This window comes from Abramis brama (assembly GCF_963993115.1).
Source record: "Abramis brama genome assembly, chromosome: 8".
Lineage (NCBI taxonomy): Eukaryota > Metazoa > Chordata > Actinopteri > Cypriniformes > Leuciscidae > Abramis > Abramis brama.
In genome coordinates, this window is record NC_139970.1 from 1850074 (window position 1) to 1866054 (window position 15981).

Here is a 15981-nt window from a genome sequence, read left to right on the forward strand (position 1 = left end):
TACTTTGCATTTGGATCTAGCTCTCCCTTTGTTTCTTGAGTTCACCCAGTGTTACAATATAACTGATGTCTCATTTTAGTTTTGGATATTCATTTAAATTTTGGTTCAAAATAGTATATTTTAAACCGATAGATGAAGTTGAACTAACAATATAATTTCAAAGCCTTTTAATATATAAAGACTAGGGCTGGGAATCGATAAAAAAAAAACTAATTAATCATACAATTTGCTGTGATTAATCGCAATTAATCGCATTTCCCCCCAAGCTTGTAATTATCAATATTTAAACGTAGAATCACCTAATTAAACAACAACAAAGGAAGTATATTTTAAATAATATTTTAATGACATCTTGTGAACTGTAAACAGACTCTCCTCAGAACCACAGAGTAGCCTAGTTGTTCCCATCAAATAAAATGCCTGCAGCAACATTATAAACAAAGTGTAAGTTGAATATTAAAACCATCAAGGTCATCAAAAAGTCTAGATTAGTTTACAACTTAAGCCAATTGGCCAAAATATATAATTTCTATTTATGTACCAACAATGTAAAAAAAAAAAAAAAAAAAAAAAATTGTTAAAGTACCACACAAACAGAGAAACCTGGAACAGGGCCAAACACCTTTTCACATCAGTGAAGTTGCCAATTGCACTGACTGCTGGTAACTCCTGTTTCTAACTGGTCCGTGTGTCCGTGGGTGTTTTTCCAGCCTTTATATAAGACAGAAATCTGTCAGAGACATCATCTCTCAGACTCGATCGAGGAGAAGCTGCTCTTCTGACTCCGGCTACAGTCCAACAACAGGTTAGTATGTTTCTAATACTGAGCACTTCTGGACTCATAGTTCATTTGAACACCTGTTTTCTGTAGCCAATGTTATTTTGTATTACAGACCTTATAAATATGATAACTAGTAATTAACCAAATACATAGAAATCGGATATTCAAGTCAGAAGAAGATAGTGAATATAAAATACAGAGGATAGGAGAAAGTAACCATGAATAACTGCAGTGTTAATAAAATATTGGATTAAAAAACACTTGCTTGTATGTTTGTAAAACATGTCAGAAATGTTCTATAAAGTTCCTTAGTAGACTATAAGATATGATGTGTTTGGGGTTTGCTTTACATCCAGTCATTAAACTTCAGTTAACTATCTTGTAAAACACATCAGAAAGTTCTTTATAATTTTCCCTAAAGAGAGAGAGAGAGTGATTACAAATATCTTGGCTATACAAGAATTTTATTTCTTTATTTCTTCATTACCAATGAAAAGATGTTGATAGAATTAGAATACATTACATATCAAACAAAAATAGGGAAATTATGATAATATTACTAAATATTACTTAATTTACCAAACAAAACAGAGAATCAAGTAGGTAATTATGAGGAATTCATGTTTAGTTATGTTGATGTTATAAATTGTATGTATGTATTCATTAAAGTGTTAGCTATCATGAAATCAGTAACACTTTACAATAACAACCTAATGGAAGCCTATTTAATTCTTAATAAAGAATGCTAAAACACAAATGCTGCCGACTAACATCGGTTAGCAAGTCCTGATCAATGTTTTAATTTCATTTAGTTAAGTAATAATAGTTTAGTAATATCAGTATTGTGATTATGAATTCGTTTAACTACAGTGTTTCACTTGAATTGATCTGCTACCAGCTCTCAACCGCTCTCAATGAGCCGTGGCACGGCGGCAGATTACGCAGTAGAGAGAAGACATCGTTGAAGACATCAACTAGCTAGTCACGACTGTTTCCCGAAACTGTATTGTCGCAAAGTGGTCGTTCAACCACGTTGGTTTATGACGTCACGCACGTGGTGGAGTAATAACTACTTCTAATGAATCTGTTTGAGATGGAATTAACGCTAGATGTTTTGCTATAAATTACAGACATGACATCTGAGGACTATTTCTCATTTTCCTCAGTTATTTTGCTTTATTTCCAGATTCAATCATAGACTCGTTCTTCACACGCGCACTCTTCAAAAAATACGCTTTAAATCTCCTGACAAACTAAAAGACGTAAATGACATTTGTATGTATTCTAAATAAAAGACACAGATTGTACTGAATGTCAGCTTGCTTATTTTGCTCAAGATCAGGATTTATTGAGTCCACATATCATGCAAACTAGAAACTCTGCTTCTAACCACAGGTCGAGAGCTGTCGCTCACACACACAACTCTGCGATGCTGTTTGCGAATGTTCGTTAGAACGATGGTTTCGGGAAACACCGACTCGTTGAACTATGCTGATAACAATGGAACTTGCGAACATAGTTGGCTAACGATGCTTTTGGGAAACGCACCCCAGGTCCAGGGCAGACTAATGGCAGCACATACAATCATCCATCAACTGGTAGTTAAAGGATCGGGTGAAGGGTAACAGCAAAAAAATAAAGTCAAGAAATAAAGACATTCAACATACATTCTCAAGAAAGTTCCAAAGAGGGGACCAAATACGCCAGAAATCATTAGACCTCCGGCGTAAGTCACAAGTTAGTTTTTCTAAGGGAAGGAAAATAGCAAATAGCAATTTGATTCATCCACATATTAACAGAAGGGACAGACCGATTGCCACGCCTCATCACTGAAATCTTTTTCAAAGCCTTTCTCCCAAATCAGTTTCAGAGGGTCAAAGGAGGAAGGGTCGACTTTAGATAACATAGTATAAAAAAAACAGAAATCTTCCTTTTGAGGGAAATTGAAGAATGCAATTGTTTTTCTATATCAGAAAGATCAAAGCGTATTCGATCGTCCTTTAGAAGTGATTCCAGAAAATGTCGTAGTTGCAAAAATGGTTTTTAAATCATTATTGTGTAAATTAAATTGCTGTTTTAACAACAGAAATGATTTCAGATTGCCCTTATCTAATAACTGGTCAAGCTCCAAAATTCCCCTCAATCTCCATGATCGAAGGCCAATGTTCTGAATAGCAGTAGGTCAGGGTTGAATGAAATAGGAAATTTTAAAGATAAAATATATGGAATATTCAGATACTTCAAAACATCTTTCCAGGAGAGTGTTTGATACCATATAAAAATTGGACACTGATTCAATTTTATGTACACTGTAAATAAATGGTAAAGTACATCAAGTACATCAAGACTCAATTCCTACCCACCGTGAATCCATTCTATTTAGAAACCAATTTATCATATTTTTGATCTGGGCAGACCAAAAATACTGTATAACTGGAAGTTAGGGAGTGAGAGCCCTCCTAGTTCCCTGGGTTTCAGTAAAGTAGAAAATTTAAGTCTATGCTTTTTTTTTTTTATTCCAGATGAATTTTGATATGATAGAATTTAACTTTTTAAAGAAAGCAACAGTCAAATAGCAGGGCAAACTTTGAAATAGAAAATTCAACCTGGGAAGAATGTTCATCCTTATTACATTAATCTTGCCCAGAAATGAAATGGGGAGATTTGGCACAGACTAAATTTTAACTGGTAAGATGAATCTGAGCTTAGTAACTGGCCTACAGTATATTAGCCTGCATTTGATGACCATTACAATAGTCATTTTACAGTTATTGCTATCATAAAATACACTTAAGCCTACTTGTAGGTTTAAAATTCTAAATAAGGCACATCTTATGTGCAACAACAAATATTTTAGCTATATATATATATATTGTATTTTATTATGTATTTCAATTCAAACACATTTAACACAATTATACAAATTGACAAATATACAAATTTACTTGATTTTTTTCCCTTTCTTTTTCCCCATTTGTGATAATACCCACCAACACATAAAAAACATAATTAGAACAATAACCAATAAGTACATAGTTAGACATTTTTACATATGAAAAAGGAAAACAATTAAACAAAATTAGATATTAATATTAATAAAGAATTAAAAATTCATCTTTTTTTTATCCTACTCTCTTATAATGACACATTCCTAATAAGTAATTTAAGAATTATTATTTAAATATCAAATAATAATATTATTAAATAAGTAAATAAATAAAATAATTAATTACTATATTAAGGGAGGGGGGTTATATACAAAAAGGTAATGTAGATGTATTCCTTTATTTTATAAAATATTCTTTGATTTTAGAGTTGCCCATATCTTTTCAAAATGTATACTTTTGCTCTTAATTTCATGTTATCCTCTCCATAGTGAACTTTTGAAACTAAATCTAACCAATCATTTAAATTCTTGCTTTCACCAAAAAAAAAAAAAGCTTTAAGAGCTGTAATTCTCAGTATTCTATAATACTTTATTAATCTATTAAATACTTTATTCATTTTTAATCTTTATTAAGTAGCATAGGTCCTATAAACTATATTTTGTATCTTTATTATATTTAGTTTCTTAAAATATTCTTCCCTGAATTATGTTACTTAAATTTTTTTATTATTATTATTTTACAAGTATAAAATGTAATGAGCTATAAGTTTGCCACAACTTATCCAACAGTATTATAGTTCATATGATATATTTCTGGTTTTAAAAATATTGCATTTTCATTTTTCAAGCAAAATATATATTTTAGTCAGAATTATTGCGCTCCTATTTGGCACACATGCGCACAACAGCGCTCTTTCAACGTGAAGTTTAGCAGTAAAACGGAAATATTTGCACCACTTTCCCACATTTACAGATGGACAATATACTGTACCTGTGAAATTTAAGTTTTGCACTGAGGAAAAAAACATATCTCAAACGCATAAAACAGCACAAATTAGCTGCTCTTTGCTGTGGTGGATCGATTTGATCCATGATCGACCTCTAGGGCTGCTTAAGAAACACGTGCAAACACAATTATCCAGACTAGATAAACCTGGATCAAATTAGTTGGATTGCGTGAACTTCAATTACCTTTTATGAAACCGCTTTAGCCCCAACTTATTTGTTAGGTTCATTCAAGTCGGGTTTTGGAGTTAAATCCCCACTTTTCTTAGCGTCTTTTATAAAACAGCCCTCAGGAAACACAGAAAAACAAACTCAAAATCCAAATAAAACAAAGGCCAAACAGGACAGGTCATTTTCTGAAAAAATTACTTTTTCTTAAATCTGCAAGGTTCAAGAGGTGCATTTTGACATAAAAAGTGCTTCTTCTGCTAGATGATTAAACACACTGAAATAAAAATCTTATGTTAGCTTTCATTTTTCCTCCCTCATATATAAAGCTGTTATGATAATCAGTGAGCTCAATCTATAGAAGGACTAAAATAACAGCATTCATTTGGTGATATGAATGTTTGGTTTATTCTGTGTTGCAGGTTCAGGCACGATGAAAGGCATTATTCCCAAGAGCAAAGCAAAAGGCACTGACATCTGTGGAGTGGGGAAATACTATTATATAATCCGCTCTGATCTCGGCTGCTACATGCAGATACGTGATTTAAATAAAGGTTCAGACATCTCTATTTTCAGTCTGCACCCTTCTTGCCAAAATGGAGACCATTACTTTGGTAGTAGAGATGGCTACATTTACATCATCAAGGGCAATTCCTACCGCAGAGTCAAGAACCTGACGACAGACAGCGATGCTGAAGTTCACAGCCTTCATCCCAACTGCCGAGGGGGAGACCACTACGTCGCAACCACTGAATATTTTTACATCATCTTCCAAGAAAGGGGCACTTATCGAAGAACAGCAAACATGCATCAAGACTCGGATGGTGTAGAATACAACCTGCATCCCAACTGCAGAAACGGCCTCTATTACTGGGGCAACTGCAACAACAGCTTCTTCCTCAAGCCAGCCTCAGATTGGGGAGTTGAGTTCGGCGGTATCGACTTCAGAAATGATCAGCACACTGCTGTCTTGTCTGTTCATCCTGATGTTGTTAACTTCCTTCCTGGTGGACTGTCTGTAACTAAAGGCCCATCCTTTGGCATTTGGGAGAATATTAAAACTATAACTAATGACAGCAATACACCAGTGACATGGAAAAAGAAAATCAATAAAAAGGTTGGATACACCAAGGAGAAGATGTCTGAGATCACACACAACTGGAACATATCCGCGTCAGTCACAGCTGAAACTGGAGGGCTTGCAAAGCTAATTGCGAAGGTTCAGTTCTCCTTTTCTGCAGAATATGGAGGTTCACATGTCAGCACTGAAAGCGAAAGCTGGAACGAAGCGACTGAAGAGGAAGAAACACTCACATTTCAGCTGAAGCCAAACGAGTCTGTATATCTGTGGCAGTACAAACTGGGTATCGGTCAAGAACCAGTGTTGTTCTGCCGTGATTTAAAGATTGCTAGTGATCCAAACCCTCCGACTGAAGTCCCGCTGCCACCCGCTCAATCATGAAAACATATCAGGATGATTTAACTCCAAGAATAACCAAGAGCTTCAGTTAAATACCTTAATTATAACTTCTCAAGCAATTATTTAAAGACCTGCATGCTTTGCTTAAAATTAAGCTAAAATTGTTTTTATATAGATAAGAGATTTTTCAGTTACAGATGATGTAACCGCAAATTACAACACTATCCATTATGGTATTGTTGAAACTTTATGATTAAAATAAACCGACAGAATCCTACTTTAAATCTCATGAAAACACATGCAACCCAACTACAGATCTTTCAGTATGGTGGCTAAATCAGGCTTTGGGAAATTTTATTAGAAAAAAATGGGTTTATATTACTGTAGATGTAGTCATATATGTTGTCATAGTGTAATCGAAGTCTACTGAAGTGAATGAATAGCAGTTTTGTTTTTTGATTTTTACATATTTTTCACATGTTTTATGGCATATACCATTTGGATTTTGGTTTTAATAAAGCTGGATACTGCTTTTAAAGTGATGTTTTTATTGCCATTATTTTTCTTAACCAAAAAATCATTGTTGTGGGGTATCTCCACTCCCAGATTGCACACACACACATCCGTCTGTTTGATGTGTGATAGTTTTTAGGAATATGCAGAAGATGCTGGAAAACCAAAGAGTTGCAGGTCCTGCAGGATTTTTCTGAAGAATGTTGGTCAGTATAACACATTTCTGTAAAATCAGTTATTTTGTCTTGTAAACACGTAAACATCTGTTAAGTGAAGTAGCTTAGTTGAGGTAGCATTAAATAATAATTAAAAAACAACATGCAATTTTCATGATCCCTCTTATTTAGTTTTAAATCTTTACATTTTCAGATTCTGTAAGATGTATGTACAGTAACCTTATGTTTACACACAACTGTGTGTGTGTTCTTCTGTAGTGTTGGGTGTATATCTGGTAATGTTGATCTTCTTGTAAGTCATGTTTTTTTTTTTTAATACTTTTATTTTTAATTTTTGATTTACAGGATGAACAATTAATGCAAAAACAATATTAACAGAAGGGAGGAGAAGGAATTAAGCATAAATACATCGCAGATGTATGCTACATAGCATAGACAGCTTTAAACCTATACATATCCACGCATATTCTTAAATATCAATCATCATATACCTGCATACCTAAAATGACATGTATGCGCTAACCCCCCCTAAAAAAAAAAAAAAAAAAAAAAAAAAAAAAAAAAAAAACACTGACCAACAAAGCCAAACTGGTGAGGTTAATCATTCTAATAGCCATTAATGTTTACTTAGTTGAGGATGTCTTTACATTCTTTATATATCAACCACTTTTCCCAGTCCCTTTTAAAAGCACCTTTCTTCATCTTTAAAATATATGTAAGTTCTTCCATAACCATGATTTCTTCAATAATTTCAAGTAACCATTACAATACCATTACCATACACTTCAAAGTAGTATCTTTGAGCCAATTCCTAGTTATAGTTTTTTTGCAAGCCGCAAGAAGGATCTTACATAAATATTGATCACTTTTAGGGATTATGCCTTTAATATTTCCCATAAGTAGAAACATAGAGGTTCTGGGTATTTTAAATCCAAACACTTCCGACATAACTACCTGCACATCATCCCAAAAAGACTGAATTTTCTCACAGCTCCAAAAAATATGTGTGTGATCTGCTTCTAACTGTCCACACTGCCTCCAGCAAGCTTGCTGTTCAGAGACTTGTTTGTTTCTGATCTTAGGTGTTATAAAGAAGCGGATAAGGCACTTCCAGCAAAACTCCCTCCATATTTGTGAACTGGTAGTAGTTTGGTGTATTGACCACAAGTCATACCAATCCGTTTCTGGTATTTCAATCTTTAGTTCTTTATCCCATTTCAATTTTATATATAATGTAGAGGAGGGGCCACTACACATCAACACTTCATACAAAAAAGAAATTATTCTGGGTAGTGTATGCTCATAGGCGTCCATCATCATTTTAGTAAGGGGATGGATATCATTTACTCTAACTTTCCTTTTTTTGTTGTAGTAATCCCTTAACTGGAAGTATCTAAATAAGTCCTGATTTCTTATTCCTAAGTTTTCCTTTAAGTCCTGGAAACTTCTAATTTCACCCTCTGCAATTACACAGCACAATGCTGTTATTCCCCTATCCCTCCACTGTTGAAATATTGGGTCATCCCTTCCTGACTTAAATTCCTCATCATGAGTAATCCACCTAAGTATTCCAATTTCTTTCTCCAATTTGAATTGTTTAACAATAGAATGCCATATATTCAATGAGAATGTTGTTATTGGGTCCAGTTTATCTTTAATATATCCATGGATTTTACTCTCCCCTATAAGTGACTGAACTTGAAGATCTTGTATATGTGTTTCTATGTCTTTCCACTTGGCTATGTAACTAGAAGTACACCAATATAAGATGGGACGCAACTGTGCTGCACAGTAATAATTTTTAAGACTTGGAAGAGCCATGCCACCTTTCTCTTTAGGTAATTGGAGTGTTGAATAGCGCACTCTGGGTCTTTTACCCCCCCATATATACCTGGATATTATTTTGTCCCATTCAAAAAATTGCTTTGGTGGGATTTCCACTGGGAGGGATTGAAACAAATACAGCATGCGCGGTAAGACATTCATTTTTATTCCTTTTATCCTATCACTGAAGCTCATGGGATACGTGGACCACCTCTCAATGTCGCTCTTTATATTATTAGTAATTAGATCGTAATTGGCCCTATACAATTTTGTTAAGTCTTTAGTTATATTAATACCTAGGTATTTTATGCATTTTGCGTCCCAATTAATGTCATAGTTTTGTTTGAGTTGCGTGTTTGGTTTACAATTAAGCATAAGAATTTGGGTTTTTGTTACATTTAATTTATATCCAGCATATTCATTAAATTTTTCTAATACTTGCATAAGATTTGTGAAATGTTTTTTGGGTTCAGCTAAATAAATCATAACATCATCTGCAAAAAGGCAAATTTTATGTTCCATGCCATTAATTTCAACCCCTGGAATCAATAAGTGCTGTCTGATTAATTGAGCCAGTGGCTCTATATAGATGGCAAATAGAGAGGGACTAAGACAGCAACCCTGTCTAGTTCCTCTTTCCAGGAGGAATCTCTCTGATAGAGACCCATTTACTCTTACTCTAGCTGTCGGGTTTTGATATAATGATTTGATACACTGGACAGATTTGTCATTAAACCCCAACTTTTCTAATGCTAAGTAAAGAAATTCCCAGTTGACCCTGTCGAAGGCCTTCTCTGCATCAAGACTGATTAGACCTACAGGTAATTTATTTCGATGAGCCCTATCTATTATATGGAGAGTTCTTCTTATATTGTCGTATGTTTGTCGACCTTTAACAAAACCTGTTTGGTCTTCATCTATCAAGTCTGATAAGAACAATTGTATTCTGGATGCCAAGATAGAACTAAAAATTTTATAGTCTGTATTAAGAAGTGATATGGGTCTATAGTTTTGACAATGTTCCCTGTCTTTTTTCTCCTTGGGGATAACAGAAATGATAGCCTCTTTCCATGATGGAGGAGTTTTCCCTTCTTTTACGACCCAATTGAACGTGTCCCTTAGTAATGGCATCAGCTCTTTGTAGTAAGTTCTATACCACTCTGAAGGGAAACCATCGCTCCCTGGTGATTTGCCTGATTTTAATTTGCCCATGACCTGTTGTAATTCCTCAGTGGTTATTTCTGCAGTTAGACTTTTATTTTGTACTTCACCAATAGAGGGCATATCTAATGTATTAAGGAATTCTTGTGTTTTTGTTCTATTCATACCAGAGGTCTGTTTGTATAATTCTTCATAGTACTTCTTAAATATATTTCTAATATCTGTTGGTTCGCATTTAATTTGATTCGTTTTGGGGTCTCGTACTTTGGAGATTAGATTATCAGTTTGTTGCTTTCGCATTCGTCTTGCCAATAATTTAAGTGCTCTTGGTCCTGATTCATAGTAAGTTTGTTTCACAAATCTAGCCTTTTTCTCCACTTCTGACTGCAACAAACTGTTAATTTCCTTTCTCAATTCTCCCATTTGAGCCATCACCTCATTATTTGCATTATGTTTATGTTTAAGCTCCAATTGTTTTAATTCTGAAATAAGTTTCTCATAATGAGCTATCCTTTCTTTTTTTAAAGTGCTTGTAATAGCTATTAATTTTCCTCGGATCACTGCTTTTAGTGCATCCCATAGTATAGAGGGGTCCACTTCTCCATTGTTATTTTCCTCTAAGTATCTTTTTATTTCTATTCGAATTTGATCAACTACTGATTTATTATTTAATATTCCTAGATTTAATCTCCACAGCGTGTTCCTTTTTTCCTCTCCCAGAGAGATCTTCACATAAATAGCACTATGGTCCGATACATCAGCTACCCCAATACAACAATTCTGTATCCGGTGTCTGTTTTCCTCTTGTAAGAGAAAATAGTCTATTCTGGAATACACAGAATGCGTGGCAGAGTAGTGACTATAATCCTTCTCTAATGGGTGTAATTCCCTCCAGACATCAATTAGGCCCATTTCTGTACATATGTGATTCATGAATTTTGTTATATGTTTTTTGTTTTTTTTATGGCTTGTAGTATCCAGGTCATGGTTAAGCACTATGTTTAGGTCCCCTCCACATATACTAACCCCCTCCATCTCCTCCGCCACGATATCAAATAATATTTTGAAATATTGTTTATTGCTTTCCGGTGGGGCATAAACATTTATCAAGGTTACCATGTTATTATTAATTGTTCCTTTAACAATAACATATCTCCCTTCTTTATCCTTTACTTCTTTGTGACACTCAAAGTTAACACCTTTTGGAATTAAGATAATGACCCCCCTCTTACGATGGTTTGGACATGAACTATAAAATATATTTTTAAAACCAAATTTTTTCAGTTTTTCATGTTCCTCATTCGATAAATGTGTTTCTTGCAGAAAATAAATATGCTTCTTTTCCTTTTTCAATTTGGCTATAACTTTAGCTCTTTTGGCTGGGTTCCCTAATCCATTAACATTCAAAGACATTATCTCAATGTCTCTCTCCTGCATTCAACTATCTCTACAACAATCATTGTATAATGATAACCCCACTGGCAAACATTTGAACAAGTATAAACTACTAAACAACTTTTACATAAACCAAAACATATTAGATTAACAGAAAGGATATCAACTGACCTCCAGATGGGAACGTTAACCCAGAACTTAGGGTTTTGAGTCACTGTCTCCATAGAGAGGGAAAGCCTCAGCTGAACTGAGGGCCCCCTTCTAGATATGAGATGCAGTCTGTAAAATGTTTTTGCTCCCATACTAGATATATTTTCTTCATTGTCCGTGTCTTCCCCAAGTCAGTGCACAAACGCCTCTCACTGTATTATTGAATTGTTCTAAATTACGGTCATCGCGCAACATTGTTTCCCCTTTACCCCTTATGTATTAGTCCCTTGTTCACGTCGTCATATAACTTTAGATGGTTTCTTACAAATTCACCGGGTTCGTCCGCCGAAAATCCTCCAGCCGTTTCCGTGCTCTTCTGCTTGCCTCCGCTCTCCGCTCTCTGCCGGCCTGCTGCCATGCTGAACTTTTCCGTGCCTCGAGTCGTTCCAGTAACGTTATGGGGCCGGCTGCATCTTCGGAATCTGCCACTTTATATCCTCTATCACGCAGGTCTTTCTCCACTTCTCCCGCTTCGTTGTATGTTTTTACTCCATTATCCCAGTGCACTCTCATCTTTGTAAATGGAGTCTGAAATCGAATCCCCGCTTCTTTCAAAATTTTCTTGGCTTTAACATACGACTTGCGTTGCTGCACAACAGCCGAGGTGTAATCATGGTCGAAGAAAATCCTCCGCTCTCCAAGTGTGATTATTTTCTTTTCCCAGGCTCTTCTCAGGACTTTCTCCTTCGTATTGTACTGTAGAAAATTCACCACGATGGCCCTCGGTGGTTGATCTGTTTTAGGTTTCGGCGCCAGAGCCCTGTGCGCCCGTTGAATTTGACAGTCGGTTTCAATGTCCAGTTTACTCCGGATAATTTCTTCGACGAACTGAGTAACAGACCCCTTCTCTGTCTCTTCTGGCACTCCGAAAATCCGCAGGTTATTTCTTCTGGACCGCGACTCGAGGTCCGTCAATTTTTCCGTCATCTTTTTGTGTTCTTGCATGAAATCGTGTAGTAGACCATCAGTCTCGGTGCTCCAGCACTCCATTTCTTCAACACGCGACAAGGTGGCCTCAGCTTTTGCATTTTGTTCCTTTATTTCTTGTGTTGTTGCCACGATTTTTTTATTTATGTCCTCTTTAAACTCCTCTAGCTCGCGTTTCATCTGGGTTTTGAGTTCATCTTTAAATGTCCCGAGCTCCGCTTTCAGCTCGCTACGAAATTCCTGTATCTGCTTACTTATAGCGTTTAAACCCGCGCGCAGAGCGTCTGAAGTTTCTCGGTCGCCATTTTCTTCTTTTTCTTGCATGCTGTCTGTCTCTGTTCGTTTGGGGTCTTTACCTTGTTTTTCGAGGTTTCTTTTAGCTTTAGATTTGTTACCTCCGCTCATCTCTCAGCACACGAAAATTCTCAACAAATATATATCGAGTTTAGCGGAGTTTTGAAACTGACTTAAGGGAGCTCACAGCTTAACTTGCCATCGTGCTTCACTGCCCAACCGGAAGTCCCTTGTAAGTCATGTTTTAATTTCTTTTAAAAGCGCTATGTAAATAAAGGTGACTTGACTTGAAAACCTTCTTCTATTGGGCCGCCCCTTACAGTGCTGTTTGTCTCGTTCTCTTGAAGTTAACTCACTACGGATTCAGAGATACAGATTAACTCACCCGATTCAGATGACGATCATTCGATTTCATTTCCACCCCATCAAGAATTATCTCACATCTCACCACGAGCATTCTTGTCCAAAACCATCTCAAGAAAACTCTCCAACTCTGACTCGTTCCCAGGCTCCCTCTTCTCCCTCTTCAAGACCATGAACCGAGATTACCATATTCATAGTAAACGCGGAAACCGGTTTCATCGTTCACGGGGCCGGTCTACCAGATCCGAGGACAACATCAGGAACTGGACCGTGGCTCGCCTTCAACACACTCTTAAAAGCAAAGGCATCCACTCCAATCGATCAGATAACAAAACAAGATTATTCCAACTGTGTGCAGCATTCACCAAAACTTCTGTCAAACAAACTCCGAGCCTTCAGTGCTTCTGGCAACAGCAACCATTTTATTTCCACCGGCACTCGCTTAATCTCATCTTTATATAAGAATTCATCATTCTTCTCTTCTTCCATCCATCCCTCCATTAATTTATCCCTCCCTCCATCCATTCATCCCTCCATCCATCCATTCATCTCTCCCTCCCTCCATCTATCCCGCCATCCATCCATTCATCTCTCCATCCATCCATCCATTCATCTCTCCCCCCCTCCAGAAAATCAATGGAAAGAGAAGTGTAGTGTGACCGCCGCTTAACTCTCCAGTCCAGATACCTCATCCAGCCAACCTGGACTCCTTCAACCTCCATTTCTATTTAACGGTATATCCTTTTCCCCCTTACTCCCTCCCCCACCTCAACCCTCCCTCCCCAATAACCTACATCCTGACATCTAGCAACAACCCATAAACAGCTGCGCCACCAACTCTGCCAGCTTCAGCTACCCATCAAGTTCTCCAGTCTCAGCAGCTACGCTAGCAAATTTTAGCAGATAATTTATAGATCTAGCCCAGCTCATCCAGTCATCTGATCTTTCTCAAATAATTTCATCATTCTGTTCAATCTGCTCAAAACCTCACTCACACACATCATTTCATCCCAACCTCCATTCCTCTGCCCTTACGAGACCCTCCATCACTCCACCTGCCCTTACGAGCCCCTCCATCCCTCCACCTGCCCTTACGAGACCCCTCCATCACTCCACCTGCCCTTACGAGACCCTCCATCACTCCACCTGCTCTTACGAGTCCCTCCATCACTCCACCTGCCCTTACGAGACCCTCCATCACTCCACCTGCCCTTACGAGTCCCTCCATCACTCCACCTGCCCTTACGAGACCCTCCATCACTCCACCTGCCCTTACGAGTCCCTCCATCACTCCACCTGCCCTTCATCACTCCACCTGCCCTTACGAGTCCCTCCATCACTCCACCTGCCCTTCATCACTCCACCTGCCCTTACGAGACCCTCCATCACTCCACCTGCCCTTACGAGTCCCTCCATCACTCCACCTGCCCTTCATCACTCCACCTGTCCTTATGAGACCCTCCATCACTCCTCTTGCCCTTACGAGACCCTCCATCACTCCACCTGCCCTTCATCACTCCACCTGCCCTTACGAGACCCTCCATCACTCCACCTGCCCTTACGAGACCCTCCATCACTCCACCTGCCCTTCATCACTCCACCTGTCCTTATGAGACCCTCCATCACTCCTCTTGCCCTTACGAGACCCTCCATCACTCCACCTGCCCTTATGAGTATCCAAACATTTTCATCCACAAGCAAAACTGGCTTACTGCTTTATGTTTTCCTCTTTTTCTTGTTGAATTTAACTCTCGTTTCATCCCTCAGGCCTAGGCCTATAAATAACAAAAAATGCATTTTTTAAATGTATTATAATGAATTATTTAAGAAAATATATATTAAGATATTCAACCTTGTAAGTTCTTTTTTCCTGTGTATAAAATCTCATATTATGTATGCAAACCCATGATATAGATATACCTCATGATTTATATATATACCTCATAACATCAGTAACTCGACAGCCCTACCTAGAACGGTTTTCCTCAGCGTTTGTAATGTCTGCACAAAGGAGACGTTGGGCAGCTGTGTGAAGATTCGCCTTTGGAGAAAACTGTTGATTTTATACTCGAAAAATTAATAGTAGTATCATTAAGTATCATTAATATTAAAAATTAATATTACCCCAAAACATACAATAATAACAACGATAAATGCTGACCAATACTTAAATATATTACTTTTTACTGAAAATGATAATTCAATAAAACAAACAAAATGTAATGTATGTCATATGACATAGCTATGCATGAATACACTCTAGATGTGTATATTGTGAACATATCTACATTTTCATTCAAACAATTAATTAAAGCATTAATTAATTAAATAATTATATTTTATTTACTGACAACAATGAGAAATATTAATAAATTAGTAAAAGAATGAATGAAAGTCACCATCACACAATAAACAAATGCATATACAAGTCAACACATGAAACAAAGCTTTATTCAAACTACAATCATGTATGTAGGCTAAAGGCGCTGAACCCCACATCCTTCTGCCGTCTCAACACAGCGGTTCCTGTTCGCTTTATTCTGATGAATCAGCTGACCGCCAGAGGTGAGCCGTTCCTTCGTGCCTGAGGTTTTTGCGTGATGTGTTGTGCTTCACAATCTGAGGCAATAAGGGCAGGTGGAGTGATGGAGGGTCTCGTAAGGGCAGGTGGAGTGATGGAGGGTCTCGTAAGGGCAGGTAGAGGGATGGAGGGTCTCGTAAGGGCAGGTGGAGTGGTGGAGGGGCTCGTAAGGGCAGGTGGAGTGATGGAGGGGCTCGTAAGGGCAGGTGGAGGGATGGAGGGTCTCGTAAGGGCTGGTGGAGGGTCTCGCAAGGGCAGGTGGAGTGATGGAGGGTC

The 15981-nt window shown here is 37.3% G+C and overlaps 1 protein-coding gene across 1 annotated transcript; it reads left to right on the plus strand.

Moving 5' to 3' along the window:
• Positions 1-605: 605 nt before the first annotated feature.
• Positions 606-6796, plus strand: LOC311088737 (uncharacterized protein). The gene is made up of 2 exons (XM_084123014.1): positions 606-805; positions 5264-6796. The coding sequence occupies exon 2, from the start codon at positions 5275-5277 to the stop codon at positions 6301-6303; it is 1029 nt and encodes a 342-aa protein (XP_083979140.1). The 5' UTR covers positions 606-805; positions 5264-5274; the 3' UTR covers positions 6304-6796.
• Positions 6797-15981: the final 9185 nt, after the last annotated feature.